The 19,275-nt window shown below is 42.4% G+C and overlaps 1 protein-coding gene across 1 annotated transcript in view; it reads left to right on the plus strand.

Annotated features, from left to right (window-relative positions):
• Positions 1 to 19,275, plus strand: part of dock1 (dedicator of cytokinesis 1) — a 159,415-nt gene that overhangs the window by 105,816 nt on the left and 34,324 nt on the right. Inside the window, exons 28-31 of the mRNA XM_079182099.1 lie at positions 241 to 342; positions 2,515 to 2,609; positions 15,017 to 15,095; positions 15,911 to 16,011. Coding sequence (XP_079038225.1) covers positions 241 to 342; positions 2,515 to 2,609; positions 15,017 to 15,095; positions 15,911 to 16,011 — 377 coding nt within the window. The remainder of the gene's footprint in view (positions 1 to 240; positions 343 to 2,514; positions 2,610 to 15,016; positions 15,096 to 15,910; positions 16,012 to 19,275) is intronic.

Below are 19,275 nucleotides of genomic sequence, written 5' to 3' on the forward strand. Positions count from 1 at the left end.
TCTAATCAGTGGAGACAAAGAGATGGGGGGAGTGGAGGTCAGCCGGTTAATGAGAACAGCCACTGAGTGAGGGCGCCTACCTTTTTTTTAAACCTGGGAGGCCAGGTCTGCTTCAGTATTCAGATCCAATCAACTCAGCACAGTCAGCATCCATCAAAATCACCTGCACCGAGTCATTCCATCCTCAGCCTTCACTTTGAACTTGATTGTGAATTGAACGCGCTTCTTTTTCTTCTCCAGGGGAGCTTCGTGGCCAGCATGACCGCCACGCTGAGGCAGATGGACGACTATCATTACACTCATCTGATCAACACCTTTGGCAAGATAAGGAGCGACGTGGTGGTGAGTACACCGTACCGCTGCGTCTACTAGATGAGACACTTCAGGCTACATCGTCAAGTAATACCTTCAATTGCCGTCCCCAAAGTTTAGTATAATTTTTGCTGCATTTTTCTAGAAATCAAAAGTTAGATTAGATCTTTTAGGAAAATGTTTTTCCTCCAAAATATCCGACGCGATTGAATTTCTGTTAGTCGTTGCCCTCAGGCTGCTACATGCACAGCGTGCTCTTGGTGATCGTAGCTCCTATGGGAAGCAGATCACTCATTGCAACCAACAAGTTGTGGAGGAGGGCTAATTCTCATTGATGCTATGGATTTCAGCTCTGAATAATTCCTCCCTCAGAGCTGTATTACCCAGAGTATCTACTGCCAGATTAGCATTATGTTACTCCACAATGGCAAGTCGGGAAATCCCACTGTTTGCTTTTTATCCCAACAAACGACTTTTGAGCTCCATAGGAAAGACCTTGAAACTCATTTATATTACAGGTAAAGCTTTATAATCCAAGTAGACAGATATTCTGGTTTCACTTGTAGCACTGAATGAATACATTCCTTGTGAGAATATATTATCTTAGTAAGATTATCAGTTAATTGTCCTTGAGCTTGTTTTTGCTGACATCCTGTTCTGTCCGAAAAGCAGTATTTATAAAGCTGCGTGTTTTTATTGAGGCATTTATGGTATTTTTCAGGTGTCTGAAAAAAAGAAATCAACAGGAATAGAACTCTCTGACCTTCATGATTACATACCGGGCTTGTTTGAGGCTGCCTGTCTAGTTCCCATGGCAGGATAAACAATCACTGTGATAAAGCTGGATCTTCCCACAAATGTATTGTTCATGAAGCTGGCGTGGGCCATATCCACATTTCAGAACTGGCTGCAGCCCAAAGGACTCTGTTGTTTTGCAGTTGTTCTCTAAACACAACCAGCACAGGGATTCATCCAGGAGTGAGACATCTACAGCCAGGAATAGTTTTTTTCATGCATATTCATGTTTTCGTTTTTTGGCAGCAACTCATATTAAGAGAAAGCCCCATTGTAGGTGAGACAGTAAAATAAAAATGTAAAAATTAGAAAAAAGATGATGACTTTGTAGCCCTGACAGGGCATGTGGTTAAAGGCACAATTAGTAGGACAGTTGCGGTTGTTAAACTTTCAAAGTTGCCTCCTTCTCCCTGGCTCAACGAGGGTAACGGTGTTCGCCGGTGAGTGAATGTTTTGGAAGGAGCTTTGTCCGCTTGGCATGTCGCCGACCTATGTTTGCATTTTTTTCTGTGCTGTGTTCGCTATTTTCATAGCTTCCTTTCAGATGCGTGCTTACAATCTGGCACCTGGTTGTCATTTTTAAAGAGGTTGACGCCCACGAACACAGCAAAGGGAGAAGAGAGAAAATACAGGCAGGCAGGGGGCAGGCTCTCTAACGTACAGATACCGCCACGCACTTCTAATGGGTCCTTGGTAGGGCTGGGTGTCGGTACTCAATACTTTTAAGGTATCGACCGAAATAACCCAGGTCCAAGTAGTATTGAAACATCTCCAGTCAAACGATACCGGCAGTGGATTGTTTTTGTGCCCAGATCCAGAAAGAAATCAGTATTTGTATTGTTTTGCTCACAACCAATCGCCGATCAGTGTTCTACAAATGAATGCGACATATGATTGCATGTTTTAAAGGATACCAAGCCCAAATTATAAGTGATGATTGAGGGGGGGCTAACTTTGTATGAGTTTATACATGTTTTTCTTTTTGAAAAATCCTCCTCATTGTGCTTTTTAGGAGGGAGTATTTGAAGTCATGCTGCTACAGAGAAAGATGAGCTGAACATCTATTAGCAGTAGAACTGAACCTACTTATCAAGTTGTCATGTTATGCTTTAATAGCTGACAATTATGTATCCGGTTTGTCTTAATATCCCAAGAACAGTTTTCCTGCGAGAAATAAGACGGCTGTAATCTCATTGTACTACAACATGTGAGAATTAAGAACACGCCGGATTATTGGTGCCACACCTGCAAAAGGAAAATAAATGTGCCACCTTGACCTTAAAAACTAATAGAAAAGCCATTTCTGACTGAAAGCCACAAACTCCCAACAGTTCATTTCAGATTGCCCTTATCTTGGAGGTGGAAAGAATTACAGTTTTTATTTTGAAAACTTTCTCTCTCTTGCAGGATTTCCTAATGGAAACATTTATCATGTTTAAAGATCTCATTGGGAAAAACGTCTACCCCTCAGACTGGGTCATAATGAACATGATGCAGAACAAGTAAGTACGACACAGCTGGACACATGCAAACGAACATAGAACATGCTGCTTTGAACTCCCTACACTGTTATTGCTATGTAACGGCAGGCAGAGGTGGGTAAGTATATTTTCTCATTTGTTTCTCTCCATGCAAATATCGGCACAAGGCCTCAGCAGTGTAGCAATCAGATGAGCAGTCAGCGCAGCCGCAAACAATCGCATGAATTATAGATGCTCGGGTGTATGCTGCCTTCTAATCTCCAAACTTCGTCTCAGCATCTCTTTACTTTGTTGCTTGTTGTGCTGCCACAGCCTTCTGTTTTATTAATGTGAACACTGCCTGATTCCATTTTTGTTGAAAATATAAAGGGATGAAATGTGCTTTGCCGTTTTCTGAGTTTAGTCAAGAGCCGTGCTTTTATGCACTTGTCAGATGAAGTCGGCGCTAGAAAAGTATTTAAAGGCGCTTTTGTGATTTTTTTTTATTTTTTATTTTTTTTAAATTGATTTCTGTATTTATTATTTTTTTCCTTACTTCCATTTGTATCTTTACAGAGGAGACTTGGACCACAATGAGTTGTTGTGCTCTGTTTTGCAATGGCAGAGTAACAGCTGTCAGATGAAAACTTTAAGTCAGTTTTTCAATAACAAAGGAAGTACATTTCTTCGTCCCCAACAGCCACTGTGCATTTTTGAAGCTGCTGGATTTGTTTTGAACATTGGTCAAAGATCCATGGTCACTGTGAAATGAGGACACCAGTTAAGCATTACACTCTGATAACGTTGTCAGACTTACAATTGCTTGTTGAAAAGGATAAAAATCGATGCAGCAGAAACAGAAATATCCATTTTATTTCATATATTCTACCTCCTTATCAAACCCTGGTGCCTACCTTACCCACAATGCAACTCAACTGCCGAAAGTTCAGACAACGATTAAAGTGTGTTATGCTTTTAACGGCTAATGTAGCCTCGAGCCGCCCTTTGTAAAGCAGAGATGAGGAGCTGGCGACAGGTCTATTGTCTAACTACACATTTAACTACGATTTTTTTTTCATTTCACTTGTAGTCTTCAGTCCCAAATGACACTGACTCATGTAATAGTTGAGGCAATTTATCAGATTTCATGCAGCTCCCTCCGGAGCCACAAAAGACTTGCTTCAACTTTATTCACAAATGTAGTAGTGCTCCCCAAGACAGACTTTGATATGTAAAATCAGGGGAGTTGCCCATCAATAGAACACGCATCAGACACAGAACAGTGAACACGATAAGTGAAATAACAAGGCGCATTAAAACAGACTACCTGGAGCAGCATCTGTTGGAGCTCAGCTTCAAAGTGGCCATTGACTGCAGGTACAGCGCTCACAGAGGCAGCCCCCAAGTTGACTGTGAGCCGTCTGACTCCCTGCCCACTCCCTCCAAAACCATTTCAACATCATCACCAGCTAGTGTATTTGACTAGAGATTGCATTGCTTCTCAATGTTGGTTCTATTGCTTTCATCAGTCCATTTGATTGCTACAAGCCAGAGTTCTTCTGGAACCCCCCCCTCCTAAAAACACCATCAGCCCCAATGCAGAAGACATCCCCAGTGCCCTGAAGGTGTGCAGATCACATCTGTTCTACTAGACCGTGCTGCCGTGTTAGGGTGTAACAACATGTAGTCCTGACCCTCTTAAGCCACACACGTGCATTAACAATGCATGATCCAATGTGCATTCACCAGCCTAAAAAGCTTGTTTAAACACTCCACAATGTGATCCTGTACTTTCTGAAGCTGCTTTAGGGATGTGATGAGCATCACTCAGATGTCAGCAGCACTTCCTCAGATCATGCTTTGTACAGTTGCGTCTGAAATGTTTTATTTTTGACTCTCGGACTGGAGGCCGATGTGTTATTTCCAATGCCTCAGCAAAATCGTCTCCAATTGAACCTTTTATTCTATTCGCGCCTTGGTTGTGAAACCCGTTAGATTAATTTCGCATTCTAGTGAGTGCATTCAGCCACTTGCTGTAGTTAATTCATTGTTCAGCTCAATGAAAGATAAGCCTGTCAAAGTCTGACTCATCTTGCAGTCTTTATACTGGAGCCTGTTTGAATACAGCAGGTGTCGGCTTTGTGGCCAATTAGCAAAACTTCCATTTTTCGCCACCAGTCAGAGTGTGTTTGATGGCTTGTTTCCCGGAAACCCAAGGTGACACGTCCCATGAGAAGGGAATAAATGTTTTTTATTGACTGTATAAGGGCGTAGGAGCTGTGTGAGTGTGCGTCATGCTCTATTGCTGTGTACTCTGTGATTGTCAGGTCACCGGAGACTGATTGACGTCACAGCAGTCAAACTTGAAAGCGTCACGTCTCGGAGGCTGTAGCAGTAAACTATTACCACCAATTCATTCTGAAGTTCATTTAGATTTCTAGAGCTGTGTCAATTTTTCTTAAAACAGAAGTCAAATATTGACTCTCCTTTTTAGCTCTGTTTTGGTCCCCACCAACTCCTGAGGAAGATATCTGTCTCTTTAGCTTCAGATGTTGGACTGTAGTCACCAGCTTGTTGTTAACTCTGTCCGTCCCATTAGTGCTGGACGGATGGTCCGTTGGGGAAAACGGCTGCCTGCTTCGGCTGGGAAAAGGATTAATGAGAGCAGTGAGACTGAACCATGGAGAACAATTAGCTAAAAGATGTTAAAATAGCTAAGGGTAGCTGAGGAGTTGGGTGAGATTTATCTGTAGGTTCACCACTATAAGCGACATCATCATTTGATCACTTGTTAATATAAAGATCTGGTTTCGTAGACTTTTAAAATATAAGCTTGTTGCTGTTTTGCCTTTTAAAAAAAAATGCACCTCTTTTTAGCATAGTCATAACTCAGTTGACACATTGTAGAACTTTTTGCAATACATTTGGAATGTTTGAATATCCCTCAGTCCTTCCTCACTCCTGTTTCTGTGGCAAGGCAATCCACACTTGCCACATTCAGCACACAGATAGCCACCCACGGCTCCCGCAGAGTTTCCTTTCATGTCCACACATTATGATCGCACCACTAATGAGACGGGCATCCGCAGTCGGAGAAGTCCTTTCCTCCCACTCCGTCTTCTCCACCCATCGCCTCACACTTCCTCCAGGTTTTAAACTGATTTATGGGCTCTAATTGCCCCGGGGACAGCAGCATCAGGCGGGTTAGCCATTGGATGCCATTTCCCCCATGCCAACTGACCAAGGCTTAATCGTGACAGCTAACTGGCAGTAGAGATGGACTCACACTTCTCTTCCAAAGACACTTCCAAAGTATTCTCACTTAGGTTACTCAGGTCGTTACACACACCATTGACTGTGACGATCCTGACCCCGAGGTCCCACTCTTGGCTTGTCTGGCGTTATCCAAGAGACCTAGATGTTGCTCACATTTTAAAGCATGTTGGCCATCTTTGTTTCAGATTTACAGTAAAATGGAACGAGGGGATTCAACATGAATGCTCCTTGTAAAAAAATGATTAGCATTTAAAGCTCCTCTTCAGCTTCAGGAAAGTGGATATGACACTCAATGTGAATTCGTTCTTGCCTTTTTAGAGGTACAAGTGCCCTGTAGGTAAACCTTGATTTTTGTTAAAGAGCGCTGACTGAATTGGCACAAGTTGGAATTTGCTTATGCGCTATAGTTGCTGTCGGTTTTCTCCCAGGGAAGAAAAACCTTGCATCACAGTTTTAACCAGACAACAGCTGCTGCTGGCCGCTCTGTATAGTCAGCTGAATGTGCTTCCTTACAGATCTGCATAGTAAACTTTTCGAGAGCTCTGTGTTCCTCAACCTTTATATCCCGAGATGTGCTGAATCACTGCATACTCAGTGCTGTCATCATCATCAATCTGAACAGAGTTCATTGCCAATGTTTTTCTTCCTTCCAGTCGTAAGGCGAAGCATTTGAACAGCTGCTGCAGCTACTAAATTACTTTTATTAACGGATTGAGTTAAAATGATGTTAATGATCAATAGCAATTTGTGGTATTTAGTGATTGAGTGTTGAGTATTTAATTCTCCCAGTCCAAAGCTTAACACTAACGGCTTAAATTACTCAACAACAACAAAAGGGCAGTTAACAGATCCAGTCCAATATTGTTTCATTATGATTGCTAAATATATACACTTTTATCTTTCAAATCAAGTAAAAAAAGTTATAATTCACTGTGTTGTTCAGACAATATTTGCAGATAAACTGAACAGCTGTTTTCTTGCAGTGATTGTATTACTTTTGTCTTTGATCGGCATGCAAAAGAATACATTACACGTGTTTTTTGTGATCAACTCTTCATGTATTAGACTTGAGTTAACGTCAGATGACCTTCTCGAAGTCAGCTCATTTCCCCAAATGACGGCAAAAGTTTCTTACGGAGATGTTAATTATGTGTAAGAATGGTAGATTGAGGGATGAATGGGGAGTTCTCAGAGAGCCCAGCGTGGCAGATGAAAAGATGAAAGCCCAGACGAGCTGAAGAAGCAGCTCTTTAACTCGATAACCCATGCCATCAGTCCCTCACAGACTCATTAGGAGAGGGTTTCTGAGGCTGGCTGGCTGCCGTTTGGTGTTCCCTCCATGACTAATCCAGGACCTGGAGGGCAGCTCTGGAAGGCAGGAAGGAAGTAGGACTCGCGGAGAGTGAAAACACTGCCAATGATTTTGTGATACTGTTTGCCCCCGTACAACCCACCACCCACCAATATTTAAAGAAATAGCGCCTGTGGGCTTTGTGGGTATCTGATTTGGCATACTACTTACTGTGCTGTTGAGGAGGAATGCTAGTTGACAACCTCGCAACTCTACTTGCAGTTGCTTTCAGACAAGTTGCATGGTCCTGTGGGTCCCAAAACATTGCAAGATTCTTGAAGTCCTTTCAAGCTCCATTAGGGAACTTCAACGAGACGTCACCAAAAAGTAAAGCATGAAACATGTTTTAGTCAGTAGTGTCACATAATCTGAGGGGCGACGTCACAAAAGGATTTGCCGCCGATGCACGAATAAGTAAAAAAAACCCTGTTTCATTCTCAAAGGGTGAAATGCACCCTAGATGTGCTTCCAGGCAAATAGCATCACGGTACTCCTGTGGTATTAGCGTGTATTTGAAATAGGTAACATACATAAATTTAAACCTTTCTATCCAAATGAGCCCAATAGCAAAAACAGTCCAATACACAAAGATCAGTGCTAATAGCCACACGCAGTTACAGTGGAATGATTAGCATCAGAGAGTTGGCAGTAACTAAAGCGCATCGTGTCGCGCTAAGACTTTTTAGTGATCGTGGAAGCAGTGATTGTAGTCAGGCGAAGGCATCGCCATGCTCTGCTCTAACTCATTTATTTTGGGAATACAGTGACAAGATGACAGTTGTGTCATGAAAAATAAATGAATAACGCCCCCCCCCCCCTCCATCATTTTTTAAAATTGCATGAGAAGAAAATGAATAAAAAATAAATAACTGCAAAAGTTTTTGGCCGTGTTTGCGCTGTAATATCATCAGCGTAATGTCTTTAGTGAATCGGACCTTAAAATGGGGGCAGGTAGCGGTTGCAAGTGATTTGCAATTCATGGTTCCGTCAGTGGCCGCAATCCATTCTTTGTTAATTTCTCCCTCAGTTGTCTGTTTATTAAGTGCACCTAGTTAAGGTAAGCTTTGCAGGACTGGTATGTTTGTCTGTGTAGCTGAGTGTATATCTCTGAAATGTTGTGTTATGAACCTCCAGTAAAGATTAAAGAGGACCTACTATATGCAGCTGCATGTTTGACAATAAGCCTCTCAAATGATCTGTGCACACTCATTTAATGCACACTGCCAGTGTTTATCCAAAGCCTTTTTTTTTTGCATTGTGAGCTACAAAGAACAGCCTGACCTTTACATGGCTCTCCTTCTATGCGGGTTTGTTGATGCGGTGACAGTTGTCTAGTGTCTCTCTCTCTCTCTCTCTTGTGTGTGGTTCGAGTGGTAATTCTGCAATAATGAGATTAAGACAGCGCTTTACAGAGGAACCATGGGAGGGTCGTGAGGGTATTGCTGCATGCTGCACTGCATCACCAGCTGCTGCTGTATGTATGGGCATTTGTTCACCAGCATGCAAGTGTAGGTTAGCCTCAACAGGGCTTTGATTTAAATGCCAACCACACCATGTGTCCATGTCTGTCACCATGTGTGTGTATCTGCTTGAGGATAAGTGAGTAATATTGTTTTGCCCATGGAGTGCAGTGCACTTGAGTGGCCGTGATCGTATCCCGTCGGCGGGCCTTTGAATAGTGCCCCCCTGAAGAGTGATAACATCCAGTAGGATTTCTCTCAGCATGGTTTTATCAAAGTCATTATCAGGGTAGCTTACTGTGTTGGGAAACTATCCGTCAACTGGACCCTACCACGGGAGAGGAAGTGTTCAGTGTGTGCATCGCAGTTTATATGATGATTGTGTTGTATGTAAAGTCAAATCTTAATCTGCAAAGTAGTCAATAACTGTAGATGATGAATGACAGTTTCTCTATAAAATGCGGAGAACTAGTAGCATAAAAGATCCAAATACAAGTTAAGTACCTCAAATTTGTGCAGTCATTTACTCATTCCACCTCTTCTACCTTTTTTTAAGATGACCCTGACATTTTTTTTCTTTCTTTTTTTTTCTTTGTCTGGTATGAAATAAGGATAATTTAATACACTGAGGCGGATGGTTCATTTGAGACCCAGTGCTTTATCTCATTTCTGTCCCTCCTCTCCGAACATAAATGGCATGTTTGCTGTAAAACTCACTGACTGCTCCTTTCACTTTGATAGCCCAATGACTTCTGTCTCTAGATCAACAGTGTGTCGAAGTCCGGTGTTTTTGGACCCACCCATCAACCGCGACCTCCTTCCTGCACGGACCTTATTGCTTTTCATACTACGTCGCCTTTCCTGGCTCACATTTGTATAGATTGCGTAGGAATTTATTGCGTGGGTTACAAACAAATAACAGTGCATTTCTTTTCATAGCAATAGCTACAGTGTAGCCTGAGCCATGGTTATGTCAAAAGAATGTCAGAGTCGGTGTGAACATTTTTCCTCTTGTGTGCGAATAAAGTCCAAATGCTTTTATCCTTCTATGTAGTTTTTCTCCAGGCACATCAAGAAAATCGTGAAAAAGGACTGTTAGATTCTGTTCTAATTGCTTTGTGATTCATCCGTTCCTCAATATGAACTTCGCCAACACTGTGACTCCGGGGCAAAAAGTGGGAGTTTTCTTGCTCACTCGTATTTGGAGTTCTGTCTGAATCAGACCCGTGTTGCCTCATTAGTAATCCGGTCACCTCTTCAGAAACTTTTGGCCTAGATGAAAAGCAGCCTTTTGCTGTCATTGTTACATCTCTGTGTTGGTAGGCTGGCGGAAGCTAGCGCTCTTCAGCTCTGACACTGACATCACACAGCCTGATGCTGCCAAGTCAAAGTGATGGCAGCCTCTCTTTTTTTTTTTCATAGCAGTCTCATGACAGATGGGCCTTCACTGGGCTGTGGGGGGCGGTCAGAAATCATATCTTTTCCTCTGTCATTTTATACAGTCCCACATACACATTCTATCCCAACCCACAGAAATGGTATCTAAAGTTATCTTTTACTTGGCATCTATCATCAGTTCACTTTTCTCCACAAAAAATGCAGCAGAATTCTTCTGAGGGTCTTCTGGGTCTGTCGGTAACTTCCAAGAGATATGAATTTATTTTTTAAAAAGGCTAAAGTTGGTATATATGTGTATACATATATACATACATATTTACTACATATACATATAGTAAAAATACGACTGTAACTAAAACAATTAAAAGTGGTTTAAAAGTCAAATGGAGTGAAGAAGTTAACCGATAAGAGCAGTACTGTCTCACCCCAGTGATATTAGTGAGTCATTGAGTGCTCTGATAATAAACTTTATCAATAGTTTGATTGAATTGGCTTGAAAATACAGTATGTTGAGAGATAAATCAATTTGATTTTAGGGCAGGTGTCTGAAATGAAGGTAATCTAATTCAATAAATTGGTCCGATAATGAAGGTTTTTGACCTTGCCTTATCTTTGAGCACAGGCAGATACGCCAGCTATTACGGCAATAGTATGCAAATAGATGGTGATCATTATCGGGGATGCTCTCTGAACTCAATTAGCAAGTATGATCTGCTGATAACTTCTCATTAGCATATATGCTAGGTGTGTGTGTGGTGCACACCATCCGACAGAGTTCTGTGTGCCTCAGCGACAGGAAGTAAGCTGATTTCAGTCGAATGTAAAAGCAACAAGGCTGTGAAAAGCAAATCCTCTTTTGTCTGTGCCCAAATGTAAATGTAACAGCACACCCATCAATCAGCGGTAATGGGGTGATTTTTCTGACACTGACAGTTTGATGGGGCACATTCATCACAATGATGCCATGTGTATACAGTACCAGAACGGCTCTAATGTGGACGAGCTGCTCTTGCACTGCCTAATTAAAAAAGTTAAAGGATCTCCAAGTCGTGTTTTTGTCTCCTTTAGCAGAAAACAGGGAAGCCTGTGATTTCCGGCGATGATTAGAACTACTTTGATTTCCCTGCTGAACTTCAGGTGGAAAAAACCCGGAAGTATCAGGGCAGCCTGTTTTTAAGGAATCTGCGCTTGATGTCTTAGCTGAAGATGTAAAGCAAACACTCAACTCGTTGGATATGTCTTTGATTTGAAAAATGTCCCAGTCATTAGCATTTTGCTTGTAGTTGTAATGGAGTTATAAAGAAGTGTTTTGTCATTGCCTCCCCCGCTGCATCTTATTTTCCCTCCCTCCCTCCCCCCCCCGTCTCTCTCTGCAGCATAATGACCAGCCGTCACAGATATTGCAAGGCAGCCGAGCGTCTTCCTTTTGGCATTTGGCTTTGTTAATAATGCAAGCTTAAAAGAGCAGTGGCACCGCAGACTGTATTACATGCAGTTAATTTTAACTATGCTGACAGTCCTGATTCACACTCCTCTCGCTCCGTCTGTGCAAAGAATATTCCCTGAAATCAATATGGCAATTAATTATAGGCTGTACATGTAATTACATCTTTTTATGAATAATTCCTCCTGGAGTGGACTAACTCAAATACAGACGGAGCAGAGCTTTTGTTAGTTAAATCGCTTTTATTTAAGGGCCACAATTTAAAAAAGGAAAAAAAAGATATATTCCAAAGTTCGGAACATGATCCTTGGATGCCTTTAATCTTGTTTGAAAGGGCCTTTTTGGAGTCTCTTAGTCGGAGCCCACAGTGAGGGAGAGTATATTCTATTTTCATCCGCCTCATTAAGTTTTTCACTTTAATTAATGGCAGGATGTGCTCACAGAGGAACTGTCCTGTCTGTTGGTTAAAGCCCATTTTTATGTCGTAGCTCAGGCGGAGCGCTGCCTTCTTATAGGCTTCCAGGTAACGCAGTTTACGTTGTCGCGTGAGCTGCAACATCACAGAGACGCACTCGTAAAACATGTTTACGGAAGGCATCTCACGTCAGTGTAAAGATACTGCAGAGCAGTAATCCACCTGCATCATCAACCAATTGTAGTGGGACCTTGAAAGAGTGCCGCTGCTGGAAAAGGGTGATCAAGCAGAAGTGGTTGATTACAGATGCTTTTTTGCCTGTTGAGTCATATTTAGCCAGAAGCTGTGAATTGATCTCGCTCTTTTCCCTACTGCGTGAGCCAGCAGTGAGAGCTGTGTGCTACATTTGTCTGTAGAATTTACAGCTATTGTGGATTATAAATTAGTTCAGTTGGACCCATCTCACCCTTAACCTATAAAGTAGCCTTTTTGTATGGATTTTTGTATTGTTGATTTTTTTTAATCAAATATTTTGTATTTCTTCATTTTGTTTTATAGTTTATGTGACGGCGGCGATGCACAATACATTTCTTTGCACCAGATGTACTGTAGCCAATAGCAATTTTGATCAGTGGTCCCGTAGCGTCAGGTTGTAAAAGCAAAACAATTGTAACAGACACATGCCGTTAACTTAATAATAGTGTGCTTCAAAACAAACGCATGAATACAAATTACCAATACTAATATACCAATCAATACCAAAACAAAAACAGAAAAATGTACTAAAGCCAAAATCCAAACTAAACAATTCGTAAGAACCTGAATCTCCACTTCGTATCAATGCAGTCTTCAACACTGGCCAATGTAACTGCCGTTCTGAGCATCCCTAAGCCAATAGTACCTGTTTTTTAGTTTTTTTAAATATTCCAAACAAACAATTAATTGCCCTTTTTTAATTTTTTTGCAATTCAAAAACTGAAAATAATGAACCCCCACATATTGAGGAGTAACATTTCTCAGCCCACAGGTGCAGCAGATGGAAACACATTTCAGCATTAGGCCAGTGTTGGGCGTATCAACTTTATTGACATGTTCACAGCTGCAGAAAATTGAGTGAGGTGTGCGGAGGGGGGAGCCTGTGCTCGTGCAGACAGGATGGAGGTAATAGGCTGTCTGAGTGCTTAGGAAACAGGGGGTGTGGGGGAGGCGGGGGGGGGTCTCCCACTCTCAGGTCAGAGAGCCAGAGAAATGGACTTCTAATGGCTTATCCAAAAATGTTCCGACGACAGTTAACCTTTCCAGCTAATAATTAAGATGACTCTTAAAATGTATCACACATCGGTCCCAGGTAGCGTTTGGTCAGCAATAGAGATGTGGCAAATGAATATTGCATCGCTTTAAAATATCGCAGATCCCACAGTGTTGCCATCTCAACAGTGGTGGTTATTCCTGTTCAAGGTCAGTTGGACGTGTCGCTGAGGGAAACCCCAGCTCGCTCGCTCTCCTCTCTCTCTCTGCACCAATGACATTTAAACCTCCCAGTGAGCTCAGGTGGCTTATTGCCATGCTGAAACATAAAGTAAGAGACTCCAAAATGATGTTTTGTGGATTTGCTGATTCCCACAGCGAGGCCCAGTTCGAGTGAGGGGTTTACCTTGAGTCATGACACCTGCTGGTGTCCGTTACATGAGCGTAACATCTTCATGTCGCGTTATTGTCCGCTTATGAAACCCTGATGCAATCCACTCAAGTGGCATAACAGAATGTCCTTGTTTCACCTTGCCATTTTTGGGGTTTATGGCACATCCTGATGTATCTTAGTATGCTGCCTTGGTCAATCATTTGTTGCAGTTTGTTTATTGATTAGTAGTTGTGTGGAAAATGCTCACACCAACTGAAATAGGAGCTACGACTGAGAGACCACAAGACCCCGGAGTGTTCCTTAAATAAAGAATACGCTGTGCTTGACATTTATTCTCCTACACTCATGATAAGGCATCTTTTTTTTTTTTTTTTTCGTGGGTAATTCTTGGAGATTAGTACACACATTGTTGTATGGCTGGTTCCCCCAGGGAATGAAGTTAAATAGCGGATGGGCCTCTGACTCTGTAAGTAGCAATCATAATTCCCGTTAAAAGCTTCATGCCACTTAAGTTATTAACATTTAATTCTGCAACATCAGAGTGGATTAACCCATCAGACAGTGTTCTCATTAAGTTCTGCTCATTGCATATTTTTCGGGAGTGCCTCGAGCCCCTTCTGCACCTCCGTCTGCCAAAGAGAAAGAGTGAACCTGTGTTTCACCTCTGTTCTCACAGCGCTGAAACACACTCGTGTCTGGCTACAGCTTTAAAACTACTGTGCAGTCTACCAATTAATGAGCTCATATTGGGAGTTTCTGAGGTATACAATGTGAACACGATGCAGGAAGTAGCACCATTTTATTTGGTGAGGTTACTTTCCCCAACCTTTTAACCAAGTAGTTTTTGTTGCCTCTCCCTCGAAAAACATTTCTCCATGTATCTTATCAAGAGCGTTGTGTTCCACAGCGCTGAGAAATTATACATGAGCAGTGCCCCCTTCCAAGATTCACGATTAACAAGATCAAAGATCAAAAAGAATGCTTTAATAAAATTCACATTTTTTAATTCTTTCAGAATTAGTTTGAAGATATGATATGTTCCTTATTGTCAGTAAAGTGGACCTTAGGTTTGCCGTCTGCGTCATTACGGTTGTACCTTTTAATAAACACATTGCGTACATTTGAGCATATGATTGGAACAAGAATATGGAGGTCATTGTATTTTGCGTTAAGCCTTTTTTTTCTAACTGAACTGCGTTGTTCAAACGTTTTGTGAGCATTTCCTCCGCAGCTTGTTACGTGACATTTTGTTGTGAGCTCTAGTGTTGTGTACATGAATATCTGGCAGCTTCTTGATCAACGAGCAGGATTTCAGTAGGGAATGCTCAGAATTGTCTTAAAGTAACCTTGAATCTTATTAATTAGAATCTATAGAATGTAAATACGTTTACTTTAAGGTGGAAAAAAAATGTGTTTCATTATTATGAAGACAAGATCCAAACACTTTCCTCTTATCTTTCCAGAGTGTTCCTGCGGGCCATTAATCAGTATGCAGCAGTGTTGAACAAGAAATTTCTGGATCAAACCAACTTTGAGCTACAGGTAAGAGCTGAACCGGACACAATGTTCTTTTACTCACGTTAAGTACTATTACCGGCAGCTTTGCAAAAGAGTTGGCCGGCATTTTTCATGTCATCGCTTCACTGCCGTTTCACACAGAGGCTGCTTTTAATGTTCCAGATGCAGCATTGTTGGATCTTTGTTGGAGAAGAGGAAAAAAATAAATAAACCTGAAGGCAGTAGACATAAAAATTGTGCCGCAGGAACATCAATTACTGTGTAATGGCTGGCAATTTGATGTGCATTTCAGAATATTTTAACCTGCTCCCCCTAGAAAAGAGACACTTTTTCTGCTTGCTTTTTCCAATGTCTGACACATGGAAGAAAGTTAATGTTGTCCCCAACTACACTGCTGTTAAAACCTTCATGGATTATTAATGGGACTTCTAGCACCTGGATCTCTCCTTATGGGGTATGAATAATGTGTTTTGGTGTTCTTTACTTAAAACTACATCTCAGTAAAAGATGGATTGATTCACACTTTTACTATTGTAGCTTAAACAGTCACGTATTTTGGCTCATCTGAAAGTTTGTACTCGATATGCTCTGAAAACCCATCCTGCAGAGACTTATTGTATATGCATGTGAGAAAAGGTGGCTATTAAAGCACTGCCTTTTGCTGCTGTGATTGTCTGATACACCCAAAACCTTTTGATGTAATACAACGATAAAGCTTTCCAGCTCACATCGTGTGGTGTTGAACATGATATTGTTGTGAAACTGCTTTTTGACTTGAGTTAAATGTTCTTTTGTCCTTTTAACCCCCCACGCTCTCCGCCCGTCTTTGTGTGGGTCAGCTGTGGAACAACTACTTTCACCTGGCTGTAGCCTTCCTCACCCAGGAGTCGCTGCAGCTGGAGAACTTCTCAAGCGACAAAAGAGCCAAGATCTTCCACAAGTGAGTCCACTTGGCCTCCGCATCGCACACCCAACACAACCCAAACTCCCTCTGCATCTTGGGCGGTCTTTATATAATTCATCACGTGGAGGCTCACAGGGATAACCCAACACACCGTGGCTCCGGTGGAGGCTGCTCTAGTTGTTCGCCCTTCTGAACAAAGCAGAACAGCCTCGTAGTAACTCCAGGGGTTACCGAGAGCACGTCAAAGTTGGGAATCACTTGAAATGTAGGATACAGGTATTTGGTTCTTTATCAAAGCATCTCCTCCGTGCTTTTTTATTCCTTGTTGTTCCAGCAACAGATAAAGTAGAGAGCATTTGATATCTCAGCGCACAGTTTTAAATGGTGGACGTTTTCCATCCTCAAAGTTTTACATCCGAAAATCGCTTCTGAAAACCTAACCCTGCTTTCGGTAAGTTCAGTGAGCGGTTTTGTTTCCCAAAAAGCCATTCATCTACATTAGTATTTCTCATAGAGTCTGGTAATGCAGCCAAACGTGTAAATGCTTTCTGGGCAGACGTGGACCATATTGGCTCTGATCTTCATTTGGAGGAGCTTTTGTCACTAGAGCATTCATCACACTGCGCCCGAGCCTGACAGCGAGGCTCCTCGTTGGTCAGTGCTTTATTATCGGACCTGATAAGCTCCCACACAAACGGCCGAACACAGCAAACAAGACGTTCCCAACCACCCCCACCCTGCCTTTCTCTCCGCTTGTCAGCCTTCCTCGGAAAGAAACCGCTCTTTGATTCGCATACAAAAAAAAACTGCCATTCCTGGCGGAAGCACATAAAAAGGCATAATGTCTGCCATCGCTATTTCCAGACTGTTTATTTGACATTCCCAAATATGTCATTCAAGTACAACCAGGTAGCTCACAGAGAAACCCAAGAGGATATTATAAAGGGTTTGCCAATTTTCCTTTCACCCACTCTTTCTACCTCTACCCGCCCCCTCTCCTTCTCTGTGTCCGTCTCCCTACACCTACTACCCACCTTCTCTCTTTTTACCTCTTCGTCGCTACATCCCGTCTTCCTGTGTGCTGGTGCATGAGCTGTCAGTCCTGCCTGCAATGCCAATTATTATGCCTTGCTGTGGGAGCAGAGAACAGAGGGGTGGAATCAGGGTTGTGTGGAGCGTGGCTCTTTAGCTCTTTTAGCATCGGCTTTTCTCCTGCGTCAAACAATGTCTCCCAGTGCTGTTTGTGAAGTTCTGGTCCGTTACTGGAGTCTGCGTGATCCTTCGCGTCCTTCTCACATTTAGATCGGGATACTGACAGGCTAACATGTCTTTACAGACATGTACTGCATGGCCCGAATAGATGGATAAATGCATCTGTGTGCAGCCATGTTGCTGTGTTCCCACGGTTAGGATTCAGCATACTGCGACACCGTAAGCAAGGCGGTGCATTTTTTTAAGTCTAATTTTGGGAAAACTGTCATAGTATATTTTTTCTCAAATCTGAATTTTAAAAAGTTTTATTTTTTAATGCAACCAAAACAATGGCATTTGCATTTATCCCAGCCCCTGTAACATCCAACATCATCGCACTGCTTTGAGAGATCACGTCCACTGGGAGGGCCCATGTCTTTGCAAATGCAATAATGCACTTACTGAGTTCATCTTTGCACGTAAACTATTATTCTAAAAAAATCGATATCGAAAAACATAATATTGCGACACTCGATATTTCTGGTATTTTCTTTCGCGCCTGGTTTTCACACCTCAGCAGCAACTTTGATGAATACAATGTTACCAAAAGGAGACGAAATTAACCACAAAAATGAGATAAAAATGTTGATAACGGTAATTTTCCTTTATCAGTTCATGTACATAAAAACGCTCTGACCAGTGATTGTGGAAATCCAGCCACACATACACATAGAGAGCTGGATGAATAAGCATGCAGCAATGTCATTGTCATGATATGCACAAATGAGTGATGAGTAAGAGGGAGTGTCACATTGTCAGCTTTTGTGAATATCTCACACTTGCTTTGCTTCAGGCTTTGATCGCATCTCATCTGTTCTTACAGGCCACTGCTTGTCAATCACTTGTGTTCTCTCTTGCTCTACCTGCCACGTCTGTCTATATTTCCTGTCCTCTATCACTTCTGTTTCACATCACCTCATGCCTCCGTGAAGATTTCCTCTTTACTCCTCACAATCTTGCTCCTGCCCTCTGACCCGGTGGCATTATGCAGTGCAAGCCGCCGAGAACCCCACCGCTCACCTCTATTCTCCCTCTGCTATTCCTCGTCAATCTCTCTGAGAGCTTTCCCTCCCCGTAGCTGACAGGTATGTGTTGTAGGTCCTGACAGATGACAGTCATAACAGCCTGTCTCGCGGCCTGCAGAAGTGTGACAGAAGAGCACCCTGCATCTGCCTCGGCTCAGAAGAGGACACGATGCCTCCTGAGCACGCCCGCATGTAGCGACACAAAGCTGCCCCGCTTCCGCTGGCTCACATGCGTGCTATGAGATCAATCATATACACAGGGGTGCGCGCAGGAATAAATGAGAAGACACTCTCGAATTGCAAAGTGTGGATGAGTCTAAGACCGTCTTAAGATGTGATACATAATTCAGCTGTACAATAATTTCTAGAGGTGGGCGTCTTTTTTTTATACTTCATCATCTTGCAAATACTCCGCCTGAAGATCAATCCTTGGGCAACACTCCTCCCTTTGACGCCTAAATGCTGTAAAGTGTTTTGACTCAGCAAGACTACAAAAGAGGTGACGTGGCGTCTTTGTTAAGGATTCTTTGAATGCTCTTCTCTCCTCTGTCAAAATACATTACTGTGTCTTTGTACCGTATTGGCAAAAACAATCAATAGGGTTTCAGAATCCCATCAGGACCATGGTGTGCTCCGAAATGTCACAGTGTGTGATGGAGGCTTTGGACGTATATTCATTGGAGGTCAGGTGAAGCGTCGCGCTTAGACCTCAAACTCTTCATCTTTCTGCTTCGCTGCAATGTCATGCCAAGGTGTCATGCCATCAGCGTGCTAGTGCGAGGAGACAGAGGGGCCTCCATCAGTCACTCAGTGGGACAGTCTGATGTCAATGCAGTCGCCTGCAGCGCCACCAGCTGGACGGGACACGAGGCGGGAGGGAAGAAAAAGCTACCGATCATTCGGACACCAAATATTGCTTTAAATGCCACTCAGAGTGGTGTCAGACATAAGAGTTTCACTTGTGTTAGATTTTTACCATACTCTTGTATTCATGCACACCTTAAAGCTACTATTGGTAGCTTTT

Source organism: Pholis gunnellus (genome assembly GCF_910591455.1).
Source record: "Pholis gunnellus genome assembly, chromosome: 21".
Classification (NCBI taxonomy): domain Eukaryota; kingdom Metazoa; phylum Chordata; class Actinopteri; order Perciformes; family Pholidae; genus Pholis; species Pholis gunnellus.